The sequence below is a fragment of the Paramacrobiotus metropolitanus genome, unplaced genomic scaffold (assembly GCF_019649055.1).
Source record: "Paramacrobiotus metropolitanus isolate TYO unplaced genomic scaffold, Prichtersi_v1.0 Parri_scaffold0000020, whole genome shotgun sequence".
NCBI lineage: Eukaryota > Metazoa > Tardigrada > Eutardigrada > Parachela > Macrobiotidae > Paramacrobiotus > Paramacrobiotus metropolitanus.
The window spans coordinates 672,109-687,707 of NW_026570240.1; the positions used below are offsets into that span (position 1 = coordinate 672,109).

Here is a 15,599-nt window from a genome sequence, read left to right on the forward strand (position 1 = left end):
TCCATTGACTCCTGTGTTAAACTCAGACACTTGCACCTCGTTCATTTCTCAAAAGAGTTACCTAACCGATATCTTAAAAGATAGGGAAAAAATAAAGACGATTTTTGAAACCAAAAAAGGTGCTATTGAAAGCAAATCAGACAATATAGAGCCATTAGGGATTTCTCGTAGACAAAGCACTGAATGCCTGGTCAGGGTTGTACGCAGAGATCCTATACTATGTCTACGAGAACCTGAAATGGGAACATCTTGGCTTAATCGCCATCAATGGCACCTTGTTTGGTATCGAAAAATGTCTTAATTTTTTCTCAATCTTTGGAGATATCGGTTGCATGGTTTCATTTAGAAATCCGTAAGACACAAGTCACACAAGTCGATGAGCTTAACGTATAAGTCTATGGGATGAAACACTGTGAGGCGACCAATTTCATAGCATTGCACGCTGTTTTGCCAGCCGCCCAGGGAGGCGTACACGGTTGAGGCAATCGACTGCCCTTAATTGAATCAATAAGTATACGACTATGCATTGTCTTTATGCAGAAGCTCGTATGACAACGAAATTTAGCATATCAAACGTGACCATCCCGGCGTTTGATAACAGCCAGAGTACTCGCGGTCACCTTTCGATGTATGATGTACCGACTACAGAGTAGAACAAGTCCTTTAATGTCTCAAGTCAAGGCTTCGAAGTATCTTCAATTCAAAGGCAGAGCTGTAAACTAGTATGCCTGTATGCAAACCGTATTCCATCGTCGCATTAAGCAAAAACTGAAGGGTAAGTACTTATAAGAACGCGAGTTTCCAGCCGCAATGAAATTATGAACATGCCATTCTTATGAACATATTTGTACCACTAGTTTACCACATAAACCATCGCAAAAATCCTCGCACGAAAAAGGTATCTGAACAACATTTCTAACGAAATATGCTAATGGAATATCAAATTAGTGCATAACATTTATGCAGATCCACCATCCAGAGTTTCATGGTCAAACTGATATTCGCCCAAGCCAGGTCCAACCCGTTTCAGATTGGTAACATACTCCGAGATCTCCTTGATTGACTTCACTTGCTCCTCAAGGTACTCGGTTTCAATGAAGTCGCACATCTGTAAATAAAGTTCAGATTTCGCTTTGTTTCAAAAGCAACTCATCAGGACGCTAAAAGGTAACAGCTGCTGCACAGCAGAACAATTCCAGCTAATGTTTTCAAAAAACAACAATAAGAGGCTTTCAAAGGGTTATCCTTTGAATTTTTAAAGATCAGACTCAGCAACCTGGAGCTCCATTCGTGAACTGCATAATCTTGCAACGAAATGCAGACAAGAATTGATAAACAGGTTTTTGCCTTTAAGTACCAGTAACTACCAAAGTCCAAAATTCAGCGATACAAAATCAAGATAAAACAGAACCGACACTTCGGTTTCCACATGCAAAAACTGTTAGAATTCACTTGCTTGTTTTTCCTATGCAAGCCACATAGACACCACGCGTTACTTTGTGGAAACCAAATAATACAATACGCAAAAATTATTGGCCAGAACAGCAGTTACACAATACACATGTTAGAATATAAATTTCCAAGATTACAAGTCTTTTGATACGGGCTCGAATTTAGAATTTCCATTAAAATACCATAAATTAAATTTTATTCTTTAGACTATCTTATTATTATACCCAATCCTAAAATGACCTAACAAACATTACATTAACAATGTGAATTCCAGATAACAAAAAATTCATTTTCAATACCCAAAAAGCATGAGAAATGAAGTCAGCAAGATCTTCATAAGCGGCCGAATTCCTCAAATGTCCGTATTTAAAGATTGAAACACCAGAGAAATAAATAGGCGTCCGTCACAAGAAATATTCTGAACTAGTGACCATTATGCCGTTATGCTATCGTATTAAGATTAATGTTTTTTATAGTTCACTGGCAGCTATTAAATCGACACCGCATCTTTCTGTAATGAATTGATACCTGTGGATCGCCGTGTTTGTTAGCAATGCTGTGCACTTCCAGCAAAGCCGTATTCACGTTCTTCTCCAGCTGCAATGCTGCAGACATCGCATCCAAACCACTTCCCCATTCATCGCGTTCAGGTTTCTGAAATCAGCCAGTGTCATTTCTGGGAATGAGACAAATGTGCCTTCAACGAACAGTAGTCGTAAATAACAAGTTTCAAAGCGTAAATACGGTAACGACTTGAAGGGCACAATCCTTGCACTGATTTACTGACTGGTATTTGTGAACCAGAACAAACAAAACCGACAGCATAATAAACGGAAGGTTCTCAGTTAGACATAATTGTAATCACCAATTTCCTTATCTTTAATTGTACTACAATAACGATAACACAAATAATCGTACACTAGTGCACCACTTCAACAACCTGTAATTGCTTTCTCAGTGCAAACAAGTAATATTACCAATTTTAGCAAAAACATAGGTACAGTAATGTTAGCAACTACAAATTATACAGCACAGCCTCATATTAGATAGCCTATCAATGACTGATATCTGTTTCTTCACATCTGCATAGAAAAATTTTCGAAGCAACTTCGGCTTATTAAGCATCAACCAATAAAAGCGGCCTAATCACAGAAAATTGTCTATCGATTGTACTGTGCTGTCAGTGACTTACTAAAATATAATAAGTACGTAAATAAAAATTAAAGGGCACCCTTGCATGAACTCATGAAATAACTATCTAGGATACCAATCTAGCAGTCATAAAGCCTGAAGCCTAAACCGTTAATTACACGGGTAAGAAAGTAACCTTGATGTCCGCCAGAACGATTCTTCCACCGCGCATATTCTGGTACTTCATCAATTTCTCAGCATGTTCCCGTTCGTCATGGCTCTGTTTCATGAAGAACTTCGCGAATCCCTTCAGGGCTACGTCATCCCGATCAAAATATGCAGCCTACGATTACGAAAAGCCAACTGGTAAAGCGGCAACTGATAGTTGGCATTAGCCAATCGCCTGAAGCGTGTCTGTATAGTTATTTTTATGGTGTCCAGTCTTCCAGAAACCCACCATGGAAAGGTAGGTGTACGAAGCGTACAGTTCCATATTGATCTGTCGGTTGATGGCGGCCTACAAAAAGCCGTTCTTTTAGCATAAAACAACACTTGTAACAGAGTGCTCGTTAAGTGTTGACGAAAACCGATCTGACTGATTTATGGGAAACACAAACGTACTTCGCTTTCTGCATGGTAGTTTTGGCGGACCGCACTAACGTTTCCTGGATTGGCCATCTTTGGGAATCGCAGCACGCTAAAGAGGAAATACTAGGAGTTTAATAATCGGAAAAACTTCTACCAGTTTAGTAAATCTAGCACGAAAGCAAGAAACTATCGCGAAAGAGTTTTCATGAATTATGAGTAACTGCAGAGTACAGACTACAGTAAATAACGTTTGTGAAAGGCGAAGTCGGCTGACGGAGCACGTAAGTACAGAATTTTGGGTACGCTCCATGGATGACACGTACCGTACCCGGAATGTGCGCATGCGTTGCCTGTACGCGGCACACGTCATACTACGAATACATATTTAAAGTAAATATTTTATTAATTGGCGGTATACAAAGGCACAATTTTTCTATCATAATAAAGACGTACTAAGCTAAATCAATAAAAACTTAACTGATTGTGAAAAATAAATTCAGTTACTTAAGTACTGCAGCTAGTAACTACATACAGATACGATAGAAAAGCACGTAAAAGCACTAATTAACAGTAAGTAATGTTTTACAGCAGTTTTCATCTGATGGTTAAAAATACCTTCAAGGCCGTATCTAAAATTGGTGAATAGTCATGAATTCGATAAAGTGAATTACAGATACACTTGGAAAAGAGACGTCAACAATAAGTACTTATTCGAACGTCCGAGTATTTCTACAGCTTATGTAACTCACTTTTGTTAAATGTGACTTGAACTTATTAACCGTAAGTCTTGTTCTCGCCCGGCAGTGTGTTGTTTAATTAAAAGAACCAAATATTTCTAGTCAAATTTTGCCGCTAACATAACCTCCCTGCCGCTAACATAACTTGTCTACTAAAGAATGGTTTAAAGAGTGAGAAAATATAACCTAATTATCAGGATTTTTGCTTGCACGTGTACGAGTGTACGTGTCCAGGAAAAAAATTAAAAACTTTGAGGTATCAAAGCAGTAAAATTGTAAACCAGTAAAATTGTAAAGCAGTAAAACTGTAAACCGGTTTTAAATTTAAAGGTGTATAGTACTTATATTATCATGATTATAACGTTGTAATTACTGTTCAAATGTACATTAACACATATAACGCGTGCGTCGTGGTGTAAACTGCAACATGAATTAATTAATTACCTAATGATGTATAAAATTAATTGTTCTCCCTGAGAGCCATGATAGATTTAAAATAGCAAAATTCTGTTTAATTTCAAAATAAAACTGTAAAACACTTATGGTTAGAGTAGGTAATCCAGGCTATAAAACATCCAACTAGACAGCTTACTGTTCAGTACCTACAGTACTTACCTTTCTAATTTGGATAAACTAGCCTGCAGTTAGTAAAAAGTAATACTCTGCCATTGATCTCCGTCAACACCAGAGTTCTGTTTGTTAAACCATTTTCCACATATACATTTTTGGGTAGATTATCTGCAGTCGAGACATTTTTGGGTAAATTATCAGCAGTCGTGTTGGATAATCAGGCGACCGGCGACCACTGCCAACCACGACCAGTGAGAAAGGAACTCGCCCCTACTGTGCAGACCAACACTGCACCAGCCTTTTAGAGCCCAAAGAAGTTGCCGACCAAAGAAACTTTGCTCTTCCATTTTTTATATGGAGCAAATATCTATATTATAATACATACAGATGCATATCAACTTCATAGTAAATCATGTGCATGCAATACAACATTAAATTTTGTGAATTATGAATTATTAATATGTATAGTTAATCATGAACGATTTTGTTTATAAAACTCAGCGGCGGCCATTGGTCGCACAAAATAGCCTATGGTGCAAAAACCACGTAATTGTACAAACATATGGTGCTGAAATTGTGGAATATGCGGTTCATGATATCAGAAATAATTATCGAGCATGACTAAGCCTTTCCATTTTCAGGACTAGCCATGGTTAGAGGACGTTTATTAAACAATAAGCCTGGGAGCCAGGCGATGCTTTCTTTCCGCCGGTGGAAGTTTCCCTTCTCGTCTTAATTGGCTTTCTAAAAACTCCAAAGTCTCCCGGAAGCCCGGGTTGATTTTCAGGACACGGGCTAATTTGGTAACCCGAAACGCTGCCTGCATGTTCAAACGGTGAACCTGCATCAGGTACTGAATCACAGCCACTGCCGACCGGCCTTGTCCACGCACAGAATGCACTAGCACTTTCCTGCCGCTTCGTCGGATTGCTGTATGAAAATATTCCCCGTTATGCATACTATATGTTTCATCGAGTTACTGTACGCAAACAGATTTATCAAGTTTCAGTTAATTATAAATTATAGAAACAGTAAAATAAATTTCCCTGCAGATAATTTATGCATTCAGCCAAATCTTTAGCAGAAAGCCATACGATCTCACATTCAATAAACCGATTAATTTCGTCGAAGTACAAATGGATGTCCTCCGATTCTTGATTTTTGACGCCGAGGATCAGTTTCGCTCGTTGATGATTGGTGCTAATTGGACAAGTGCAGGGAATATGGCAAGCCTTTAATTTCCGGACATCAGCGGGCCGAAGATTACTCATATCAACCTAAATAAGTCCGCAAAGCTATGTTTAGGAATGCAAAGAATTAAATTACCTCAACAAAAAAGCAGGAGTAATATACCGGCAGTTCTATATGCTGTCACGTGCAGTATTTATAAATCATCATCATTACTAGGTGCATTAACTGTGCTTGCAGCGGCACTTACAATTGCATCAATATTTAATCGACACATCAAATGATCATTGTTTGCAGCGTAAATGTCACCGATGTACAAATAATCCGTTATCTGCGATAAATTCTGCAACAAAATAACGTTGATTAATAACAGAACTCAGTTAGATCAGACATTTTACAATGAATACGTGTGATAAAAAAACTTGACCTCACGCATTGGCATAGCATAATTTTGCGCGTAGAATTGAAATGTTCAATGTTAGCAAAACTGACTATTTGCGTTTGATGAGGAAATAGTTTTTTGAGAATTACAGTAATTTTTCGACAGCAGGGCTAACCTCGTCATGGTAAGCAGTTTGGCCAAACTGCAGGAGGGCTTCTTCCGTCCATATTTTCAACGGAGGTTGCGAGGTCGCCACGGTCGAGGTACTATCATGATCTTCCCACGCAACATATGCTATACTTCCAGACGGTGTGCGGGGTTGTCCAGGGATCCGCGGTGTAATCGTTCCGATTGACAGTAATGAATTTTCCCTTTGAATGTGAACCTGTATCGATATAGGCGTATTAACCGTTCTTACATAAAATTTGATATAAATGCAAATTATTGCAGCCTTTAACATTACTAACCTAATAATTCACAAATGTTTTAAACGTTTTACTACGGTATTGTTCCATGTAAGCAGTAAGCACTAAGATAACACAAAAGGTCATCCCATCATAGTTACCCCTGCGTTATACGCACGACGTTAACGTACATGCAGACATTCACTTGTCTAGTAAGCATACTGCAGAGGCTAAAATTATCAGTTGTGCTGTTGTAATTTACTTGCTACTGCTCCGATATATAGTTTAATTCACGATCAGGTGCAGGCATTCTCGGCACTTGAAGAGCTGATTAATGTTCTTCACAATATGTATCCCCAATCGCAACAAAATCAACTGTTTTTTGCTTACTCTAACATCCGTGACAGATGCCGATGAATCATCAGGCTGGTCATCCAGTTCAGATATGTCGTCGCTGCGGGAACGCGTTAGACGATCACGGGTCACAACGAAACTTCGCGAACGCGTAACGTTTTCCGCCACTTCCATTTGATCCACTCCCAGCTGCGGGCTGCGAAGGCTATTTTTCACCGTCACAAAACTATCGAAAATGGAGGCCCGATGTTGGGGTGCAGCTTTTAGTTTGCCTGAGCCGGTTTTTCCAGTCGGCCATTCGGAACTGGTACTGGCTGGGCTCAGATGTTTGTTCGATGTAGTGGGATTCTGAGCCGTTAACACATTGGTGGCCGGCGCGGCGGGAATTGGCTGCTGCGATCCAGTTGCACCGTTGTGGCCAGCGATATTGTTGGAAGCAGGTATGCCGCCGCTCTTGACAATGGTTGCAGTCGGATACAGGCTCATCGTGTACGTATAAACGCTGTGATACTAATGACAAGCCAACTTCTAATGCCTACAATTAAAAGTCATAAGTAATACTACTAACTGTAAGAAAGTCCCGCTACGATATACTTTATAATCATCGCATTATGCGCTGTTTTTTAAACTGTTGATCAAGACAACGGCATTTACAAGTTAGTTGAATCTGTTCAATGAAGGGAAGTCTTTATCGGAGTATTGTATTTATCGGAGCTGATGCAGTGTTTTTGAACGGCAGGAGAAACAGAAATAAGAATTAGAATTAACTAACCTTTATGTAAATGATATCGGAGAAAGTACTGTTGATATCGGTTATGAGAAACAACATAACCTTTCCGACATTGGACAAGAAAAGTGCTTCGTTTTCCTGTGTGGAAATGCAGGCTCCCGTCTGAGAGGCTGGATGATTGTCTAATCTGTATATTCTATTCTATGCCTGGCACATAATTACGAAGGTAGCCCTATGAGTGTTTGTTCATCGAGATCATTTTGTTGCTGCAGTGCTATTTTGCTGGCAGTCCCGCAGCTCATTTTTCTAATCATTGCAAGTCCCGTCTGAATACGTCAGCGCAATAGCGGTCTTTACCTAATCTAATGACGGCTGCAACCCAAGCTGCCGGATATCGATACAGTAGGAATGTGTTCTTTCAGAAACCTAATCAAAAGAGAAAATTTCATTAATCAGAAAATCGATACGGCTTGCAGTTAGCATAAACAACGGTATTCCTGTAATGTTTCCAGCTGCTGCTGTGTACAGTGCATCGATGCGTGATATGAATGCAGTTTCATATCGACATTCTACCGGCATGTATATCCAGGATCCAATATTATGTACGAGCTTGTGATTGATGTCTGAATCCAGGTAAAACGGAGGATTGTTCAAACTTTTCCGTATGCTGCCAGTAGCAAGCAATACAATCTTTCAAGATGCGTAAGGCAGTTAAGTTTATTATTTTTTTTGTAAAATGAAGTATGGCTTCTCGCTGTTCTTCTTTATAAACAGTTAGCTCATAAGGTCACAGGTCTTGCCTCCCTTGGTACCTGCGTTCAGCAGCAAGGGTCATGTAATCTCATACGCTGTGGGATTCGCTGGTTGTTGCTTTGATTTGATTCTGCCGTACTCGTCTATCCATGAACCCAGATATTAAAAATATAAAAGCAGTACAAAGTCATAGACGAAAGGATTCGCAATGAAAAAAATATATTTTAAAGAGAATGCAAACACTGTCAAATATTTATTATCGTGCGGCTGTGCCGTGTGATACATTACTCTTATACTAGCAGTAATTTGGTACTGCCAGTATGGTTAATGAAATATCGTAGTAACAATAATATTTATCCACACGGCGCCCTCTAATTAAAACGACTGCGGTCTAGCCTGAGCTAACTTATAAACACCAATGCAAAACATTAAAACTCTTTATAAGCTGCAATGATCATTATTGTTCTTTAAATTTTCTATCAGCCATAAACTGCGCCGATCAATAATTCTTTATAACTTTCTCAACTTTAGTGTATAGTAGCGTCAAGATTAGTTATCGAGACAAGATTATTATTTATGTCTTCATGGCGAAAGTGGAGGAAAATGTTACTTATGCAGACAGCAATGTAATTTATTCAGGATCATGTTTGCAGAACCAAAATACCGACAAAAGAATTCGTCATAAAAAAACACTGTTTCGAAAGTATTAACAGACAGGGTGAAAATTTGTCGTGTCGCATAACAGTTACTTTAGCGTCAAATTTGCTGTATAATAATACATGTACCTAGTACCGTAAAAGCTGACCGTAATGAAAAAATATCGAAAGGAAGGTCCAGAAGGCCCACAGTTTTGCATTACTAAATGACGTAAGGAGGGATAGTCAAAGGAAGACGCATTCCGCATTTACAGCTGAGTGTACTGTACACAGCATACGCAATTAACCATTTCAACTTCACCGTGACAAAATTACTTAGTTAACTATTAACGCTGTCTCAAAACCGCAGACTCTGTCGCCAAATAAGGCATTTACGAATGTTAAGCAAACAGGATATTTACCAAATCAACTATTTTCTTAGCTCCTGGCAGCAATAAATTTTTGCTGCACTGTAAAGCAACTTTTAGACTACTTACTATACAATCTAGGGATCCGGCCACACGGTCCAAGTTTTCTTCCGCGAGTGCTGGTGAATCCGTGCAAGTTAAAAGTAAGCGCTAACTTCTGCAAAGACTCGGTGTTATATCGACGAAAAGAGAAATCGTATTCAAGATCAATTAAAATTCAAGCATTAAACGCCACATCTCTATCGGTAATAACTAACAACTACAAATGACAGTAATTTCAATAGCTCTTTAATCCCCATTATGCGGTCTCATTTAGTGCAAGACTATGTATTCAGCGCGCCTCAACCACGAAGACTGTAGAAGGAAACTGGCCCAATTAGAAGCATGCAGCAGGAATGTTGTCCTGTGGATCAACACAGGGTTCTCGATCATTTAGCACATAGGCGCGATTCAATATTCCCGTGTACGGCTGTCGATCCATGTCGGAGCTACCTGTGCGATCACTCCACATGACCAGCTTGTACGAGGATATGATTATCGATTTTGCAGATAGGAAGAAGATACCAATAATTTTCCCTACCGTATGTACATACATAATATATTATATTATTTTACTGTGCCATACCTTGCCGGTAAGTATAAGAAATCAATAACCGACAAGCTGCTCCGGTACCGGTATGAGCGAGTGCATGCTGCATATAACAGTGCCATATATGTGCCATGCGCAGTGTGCCAACGTTAACACAGTGCACTGGCGATCGATAACAGGGAGAGGAGCGGGGATCGAAGAGTCAATCAGTAAGCATCATTAGTACAGCATAGGCGTAATATCAGGTACTTACCTTAAAGAGGAGAAATGTTAGTTTTCACCTCTTTACCTGGTCGATAAATCACGCCATGTTTTTCTGCTCGCGGAGCACGTCTTCGTGCCACTCGAGTGGATGCACGGCGCACGCGCATTGATGCTGAAGAGCTGGGTAGTGCGGGTCGGGCACGGCCGCGACAACGGGAGAGAAAAGGATGAGCTGCCACTCGAAGCCGTGGGTCACGTTAGACGCTACTTGCTTGTTTTCCATGCGCGCGTGGGTATGTCTTCCTTCTCGGCCTTTTTCTCCGACATGTACATGTCCAAGTACTGCCATGCGCACAACTAATTAAGTGATCAAATGCAGGTGACCTTTCGCTACCACGCCTATGAGGCATTAACTGCGCAAAACAAACGATTCCAGTGATTCTGCACCCTGCACGCTTTAATGGACCACCATAGCATACCTATGTGCATGGTAGGTTCTGGGATGGTTTCCGATGTTTCGTGATGACACCAGGTGACAGGTCATCCGAGCAGTTGCGCACAACCGACATGCATGTCCATGCATACGCATACGCATGTCCACATTTTTCCACATATGTGTGCAGCGGTTGCAGAGTCAAAGACAGACCCATTTACTGATAAAATACAGCATTTTCATATTATCTCACAATTGATACTCATTCACTACTATGCCCTTCATACAACCACCGACGGATCGAGAAACATACCTACACTTACAACATCTTTTCACTTGCGAGCACTTCAGAATTTTATTTGATCATCCATATGTTTTTGTCGACAAACGACGAAGAATGTCGGACAGGTGCAAAATCTGTTAATACTATTATTCTATGTAGATGTGGTGCAACGTAGATTATAGAAGTTTTCACTTATAAACAGAAAGAAAAAATCAAAAAATATAATAAATAACCCGAATTACGAACGCAAACAACAACAATCAATCTGAACTGTGCCATCAGAATGTTGTTTTCTCTAGCGCCGATCACGAAGAAGCTTGTTTGATTAATTCTCTTGCGATGATCAACCGCTGAATTTGGCTGGTGCCTTCATAAATCTACAAAAAAAGGAGAACTGACAGCTCAACAAGAAGGACGTGGACAGAATACTGAAGTCTTGCCTGGAAGATTTTTGCGTCACGCATTAATTTTTCTACAGGATATTCACTGTTGAAGCCATTGCCACCGAAAACCTATCCAGTCATGATGAAAACGCGAGAGAATCAGACGAGGCCCATTATTTACCGGTAACCAAATGTCAAAAGCATTTGTGAGTTATTACCTGAACAGCATCCGCGGCTACTTCGTTAGCAATATCCGCTGCATAGCATTTGGCAATGCTTGCGTAGTATGTGTTATTCCTGCCCTGATCCACTTCCCACGCCGCCCGGTATGTTGCCAAGCGGGCATTCTGCACTTTAATGGCCATGTCAGCCAAAATGTTTCCCACGGATTGATGCTATATCAGTAACCGGCCTTTTTCGTTAATTAACCATCTACAGTTTCACGTTAAATGGCAAAATACCTCGAAAATAAATTTGCCAAATGTCTTCCGCTCCGTGCTGTACTTGACAGCCTCATCCATCGCCCGTTGTGCCAACCCGACAGCACTTGCGCCTACGGGGGGTCTGGTCTGATCTGGATGAAAACCGAAAACATATCCTTTAGTGTGATTAAAATTAAGCAATTTCGTATAAATCTAGATTTTAAAATGTTAAATTGCACCCATAAGTTGCAAGATGCCATACTGCAGTTATGTCCTAGATTTCTTACTCAAGCAGTACCATGCTCGGGCAACGAAATGTCTAACTACCACGAAAACCGTTAAACTGCAAATCACATTTACCAAAAGCGCCCATGGCAATCTTGAAACCAGCGCCTTCAACGGCGAGAACATTCTAGAAACAGCCAACCAAACATACATACGTCCGAATACGAAGAAAATCAGAAGAAAGTCGGATCTGTACCTCTTTCGGCACTACAACGTCTTCGAAAGTGATACCACGGGTATCAGACGCACGTTGTCCTGCGATAACAGGAATGAACTATGGTTCACTTTAACATCATACATCAAAGGATGATTACCCATATTCCATTCCTAAAACAGAAAACCGTGTGCATCAAAAGTTAGCAAGAAAGCCAAAAGTGCACCGATATTCATCCCAATACCAGTGAAGCTAACCTTGCGTCCAAGCGTTACACCTTTAGTGTCTGCTTCAACGATAAATCCCGTGAAAGCTTTATTTGTAGGTGTTTTCGGATCGTCGGCTGTCCGTGCCAGGACAAAGAACCAATTTGCCTTTCCAGCTAAAAATAGCCAAGTGCCATTTTATTCGGAATTAACTTCTTAATTTGTAACACATACAACCTAAAACGATAACTATATTTCTTTGTGGAGTAAATGATTCTGCAGCTAACCATTAGTAATCCACATTTTCTGTCCATTTAAAACATAAGAACCGTCTTTCTGCCGTACGGCCTTGGTCTTCACTCCAGCAACATCCGAGCCGGTTCCGGGTTCCGTCACAGCATACGCACACATAAGCGGCTTATCCCCGTTATCGGCTGTCATACGTCCAAGGTATTTTTGTTTCTGCTCGTGGGTTGCAGCAAGAAGAACGGGTGCTTGCTAGAAAATTATCAAAAATATAGAAGTCCATAACATTCTCCAAGTTTTACTCGCTTAACCGTAAAAGGCAAAAAGGCAACCTTCCCACTAGTTCTAATTTCGCTATGGTTATAACGCTTACAAGGCACAAGTATTCAAACAACAAACACCCGAACGCTGTTTAGCCGAAAGCATACCCCAAGGCCGTTCGCAGCAATGGCTGTTGCAATTCCTGTGCATCCCCAAGCTAATTCTTCCGTGATAACACAAGCGTCCAGACTTCCCATTCCTGGTCCTCTGTTAATTTTCAAAATCAACGCTTCAACACACACGTCCAACGGACAATTTGCTACCAGTATGTTAGAAATACCCGTTGCTTACCCATACTCTTGCGGAATATGGGAATTTAATAATCCCAGATCGAAAGCTTTCTTGATGATATCCCAAGGATACTACCACAAACAATAATGAAAATGAACTTCGTTTTACCGGCGCCAAGCCTAACAATCTGACTTTTACAAATCTATATTTACAATTAAATATCTGTAACAATTTGCTAGTAGACAAAATGCCAAAATATGCAGCAAAAGAATTCAAAAATATAATCACTATTCACCAAACAGCAGAGCACCGATTTTTTCGTTACAGGAAAGAAACCAAAATGTCAACCAAATGTTACATTCTTAACAAAACGATTTCCCATCCTTACTTAGCTGCGGTAGTTTATAGCATTTCGGAATCCAGATTTCAAAAACAGTTAAAAAATGTTACAAAGGAAAATCTTACATCTCGTATTAAATTTATCTTACATATCACAACAACAATACCAGGTGTTCATGCAGTAATTACCATACTCTCGTATGTCATTTTGTACACCAACTTCCAATATGGCAAAAAAAATATACACTTTCAAACGGTCATAACTATAACTTATAAGTACTTTAGTACAGCAAGCTGGTACGGACATATTACTGAAATAAGTGCATGTGCATCATATGCGAAGAAACAGCGACTTACTTCACCAGTTTTGTCGTAGTCCGCTGCTTTTGGAGCAATTTCTTCACGAGCAAACTTGCGGACCACTTCCTAAAAAGCAACAAAGATGATTCGCAATTTTCCAGTAACAACCCTATGTAACAACCCCGATTAGTGGGACGGCGTGAAAGAGCACGGTGGCAAAATCACAGACGTAACCCTCACCTGGTAGGCTTTCTGTTCGTCCGATAAATCTAAAATTGACAAACCATTTTGAAGAAAAACACGAGCACACTCTAGATAAGAAGGAGCATACCAAAACTGATACCGGAAACCCCGTCTGACTTGGCATGCGTGCGGGTCTGCGGAACGGTCGCCAAAGAGCGGACAGCCTGGGAGCATGTACGAAGGACAATGGGAAGACCCTGGGAGAGCACAAGCAACACTCGGGAATTACCACAACAGCGGATATAGATAAATGTTGCAGCCGTACAGTTTATGGTGCATACAATATACCCTCATTTCTAATAGAGTTTTACACAGTTTAACGCATCGCATGCATGGTGAAATAACTCAACTTACTTTGCGCGCAAGCATTTTCACGAGTTCAAGTTGAACTGTTCAACGTTGAAATGTTCTGTCCTAACGAAGGAAAAAGCTCAAAGGAACGGCACAAGTTTGCTTTCCAACTTGGTTTTCCGTGAGTCAGCTGCAGTCACACAGCTTCGGAGCTCCAATCTGCGGAGCGTTAGTTACAAAGAATTGGCATGATTCAGTAGCAAAATGGAGATTGAGAAAAATCATAAAAAAATTGTACAATATTACAACTTTTAAGTGATAACCTAACTGCAGTGACTGCAGATTTACCTGTTATGAGTGGGACTACAGTACTGACAAAAAGTACTGTATAATAAGCGAAGTATAAAAGCTTTACAACCAGTGAATTAAGAGAATTTAGTTAAGGGAATTAATTAAGGCCACCCATCTGGCTATTGCGCAGCGTACTGTGTACTACGTCATGACTTGTGCGAAACGGAGTATTACTTTCCACAGCGGCACAGCCTGCCAAATCCTGCCAAATATGCATATTAATGTACAAATTGATGATCTTTAGTAATTAATATGAATCATCAAATCACGATGACCTGAACAATATTTAACGTCTTGAAGTTGGCTCCATATCTCCCGATACTATAATTGTACTTTGTTCTAAAACTTCAGCAAAAAATTCACTATAATCATACTGTTGTTTGGAAATCCAGTTATTCCAGCACACAAAAATAAATGGATTCACCACTATTTACAGCAGCAGCTGCGCTGTGATAAGAAATGCTGCAGCCGCACACGTGTGGCGGTGAATGCTTACTGTTATGTTACTGTAGTCCAGTGGCTCGCGTAGTGTGGCTTAAGTGCTTTCATCATCGGGTTCTTATAACGCAATAACTTAAAAACGGGGTGACCCGATTTTAAAATTTCCAAATACCCCGAAAAGAGCAAACTTTCCTGAACCAGCCAAAACAAAATTCCAGAGTTTACCTATGATAAATAACTGTTCACGATATAATTTAGAATTTTTTTACAAACTGAACGGGTTGGACTGATCTTGAGCAGTCCGGATTTTTTAAAATGTTTTCAATGTTTTTTTTTAAATTCACCTTAGACCGGCGGTATAAAACAGTCATGAGTCTTCTATAAAAGAAAAGATTTGTAGTTGCACTAACTTCACAATCACACCGCCTCAACCGCGGCCGACTAATCACACATGTACAGATCATTTCGTCCAATTTAGCCGATGCTGAAATTTTGTATTGTTTACAGATCTACCGTATTAAATAA

At 40.0% G+C, this 15,599-nt stretch overlaps 3 protein-coding genes and 1 long non-coding RNA gene across 9 annotated transcripts; 1 reads left to right on the forward strand and 3 right to left on the reverse strand.

The window, feature by feature from the left end:
- Window positions 1-650: 650 nt before the first annotated feature.
- Window positions 651-3,427, reverse strand: LOC129586139 (soma ferritin-like). Its single transcript, XM_055479169.1, has 5 exons — window positions 3,205-3,427; window positions 3,041-3,100; window positions 2,780-2,926; window positions 1,981-2,106; window positions 651-1,108 (listed from the first exon to the last, which is right to left on the reverse strand). Exons 1-5 carry the CDS (start codon window positions 3,259-3,261, stop codon window positions 959-961), a joined length of 540 nt encoding a protein of 179 aa, XP_055335144.1. The 5' UTR covers window positions 3,262-3,427; the 3' UTR covers window positions 651-958.
- A 1,368-nt stretch (window positions 3,428-4,795) lies between these two features.
- Window positions 4,796-10,124, reverse strand: LOC129586138 (uncharacterized). 5 transcript variants are annotated; one of them, XM_055479167.1, is made up of 8 exons: window positions 9,978-10,124; window positions 9,422-9,509; window positions 7,894-7,962; window positions 6,843-7,341; window positions 6,224-6,433; window positions 5,917-6,009; window positions 5,581-5,755; window positions 4,796-5,408 (listed from the first exon to the last, which is right to left on the reverse strand). In XM_055479167.1, exons 4-8 carry the CDS (start codon window positions 7,290-7,292, stop codon window positions 5,146-5,148), a joined length of 1,191 nt encoding a protein of 396 aa, XP_055335142.1. In that variant the 5' UTR covers window positions 7,293-7,341; window positions 7,894-7,962; window positions 9,422-9,509; window positions 9,978-10,124; the 3' UTR covers window positions 4,796-5,145. The 5 variants fall into 5 exon arrangements, with proteins under 5 accessions (XP_055335142.1, XP_055335141.1, XP_055335139.1 ...); XM_055479166.1 differs by lacking the exon at window positions 9,978-10,124 and adding an exon at window positions 9,845-9,874; XM_055479164.1 differs by lacking the exon at window positions 9,978-10,124 and having other exon boundaries at window positions 9,422-9,832.
- On the forward strand, window positions 7,962-10,255 carry LOC129586141 (uncharacterized). The gene is made up of 3 exons (XR_008690105.1): window positions 7,962-8,169; window positions 9,434-9,495; window positions 9,669-10,255. It is a non-coding gene; the product is annotated as an uncharacterized LOC129586141 (long non-coding RNA).
- Window positions 10,256-10,921: 666 nt separating this feature from the next.
- On the reverse strand, window positions 10,922-14,624 carry LOC129586127 (medium-chain specific acyl-CoA dehydrogenase, mitochondrial-like). Of its 2 annotated transcripts, XM_055479142.1 has the most exons (15): window positions 14,346-14,624; window positions 14,080-14,188; window positions 13,989-14,017; window positions 13,806-13,874; window positions 13,170-13,240; window positions 12,986-13,085; window positions 12,599-12,809; window positions 12,363-12,487; window positions 12,266-12,278; window positions 12,148-12,206; window positions 12,027-12,078; window positions 11,706-11,818; window positions 11,463-11,639; window positions 11,302-11,373; window positions 10,922-11,238 (listed from the first exon to the last, which is right to left on the reverse strand). In XM_055479142.1, the coding sequence occupies exons 1-15, from the start codon at window positions 14,358-14,360 to the stop codon at window positions 11,167-11,169; spliced, it is 1,287 nt and encodes a 428-aa protein (XP_055335117.1). In that variant the 5' UTR covers window positions 14,361-14,624; the 3' UTR covers window positions 10,922-11,166. The 2 variants fall into 2 exon arrangements, with proteins under 2 accessions (XP_055335117.1, XP_055335118.1); XM_055479143.1 differs by lacking the exon at window positions 12,266-12,278 and having other exon boundaries at window positions 12,350-12,487.
- Between the last annotated feature and the right edge of the window lie 975 nt (window positions 14,625-15,599).

Bases quoted from the DNA above. Each gene is read 5' to 3' on its own strand.
- LOC129586139 (XM_055479169.1), bottom strand. From the start codon at position 3,261: ATGGCCAATCCAGGAAACGTTAGTGCGGTCCGCCAAAACTACCATGCA. The intron at 2,107-2,779 runs GTTACTTTCTTA...GGCTGATTTCAG, and splicing joins TCGTTCTGGCGGACATCAAG to AAACCTGAACGCGATGAATG. The intron at 1,109-1,980 runs GTATCAATTCAT...CTTTATTTACAG, and splicing joins ACAAACACGGCGATCCACAG to ATGTGCGACTTCATTGAAAC.
- LOC129586127 (XM_055479142.1), bottom strand. The intron at 11,640-11,705 runs GTATTTTGCCAT...TTACTGATATAG, and splicing joins TTGGCAAATTTATTTTCGAG to CATCAATCCGTGGGAAACAT. The intron at 11,239-11,301 runs GCAAGACTTCAG...CTTTTTTTGTAG, and splicing joins GTGACGCAAAAATCTTCCAG to ATTTATGAAGGCACCAGCCA.
- LOC129586138 (XM_055479167.1), bottom strand. From the start codon at position 7,292: ATGAGCCTGTATCCGACTGCAACCATTGTCAAGAGCGGCGGCATACCT. The intron at 5,756-5,916 runs GTAAGTGCCGCT...GGACTTATTTAG, and splicing joins GATTAAATATTGATGCAATT to GTTGATATGAGTAATCTTCG. The intron at 5,409-5,580 runs GTGAGATCGTAT...ATTTTCATACAG, and splicing joins AATTAATCGGTTTATTGAAT to CAATCCGACGAAGCGGCAGG.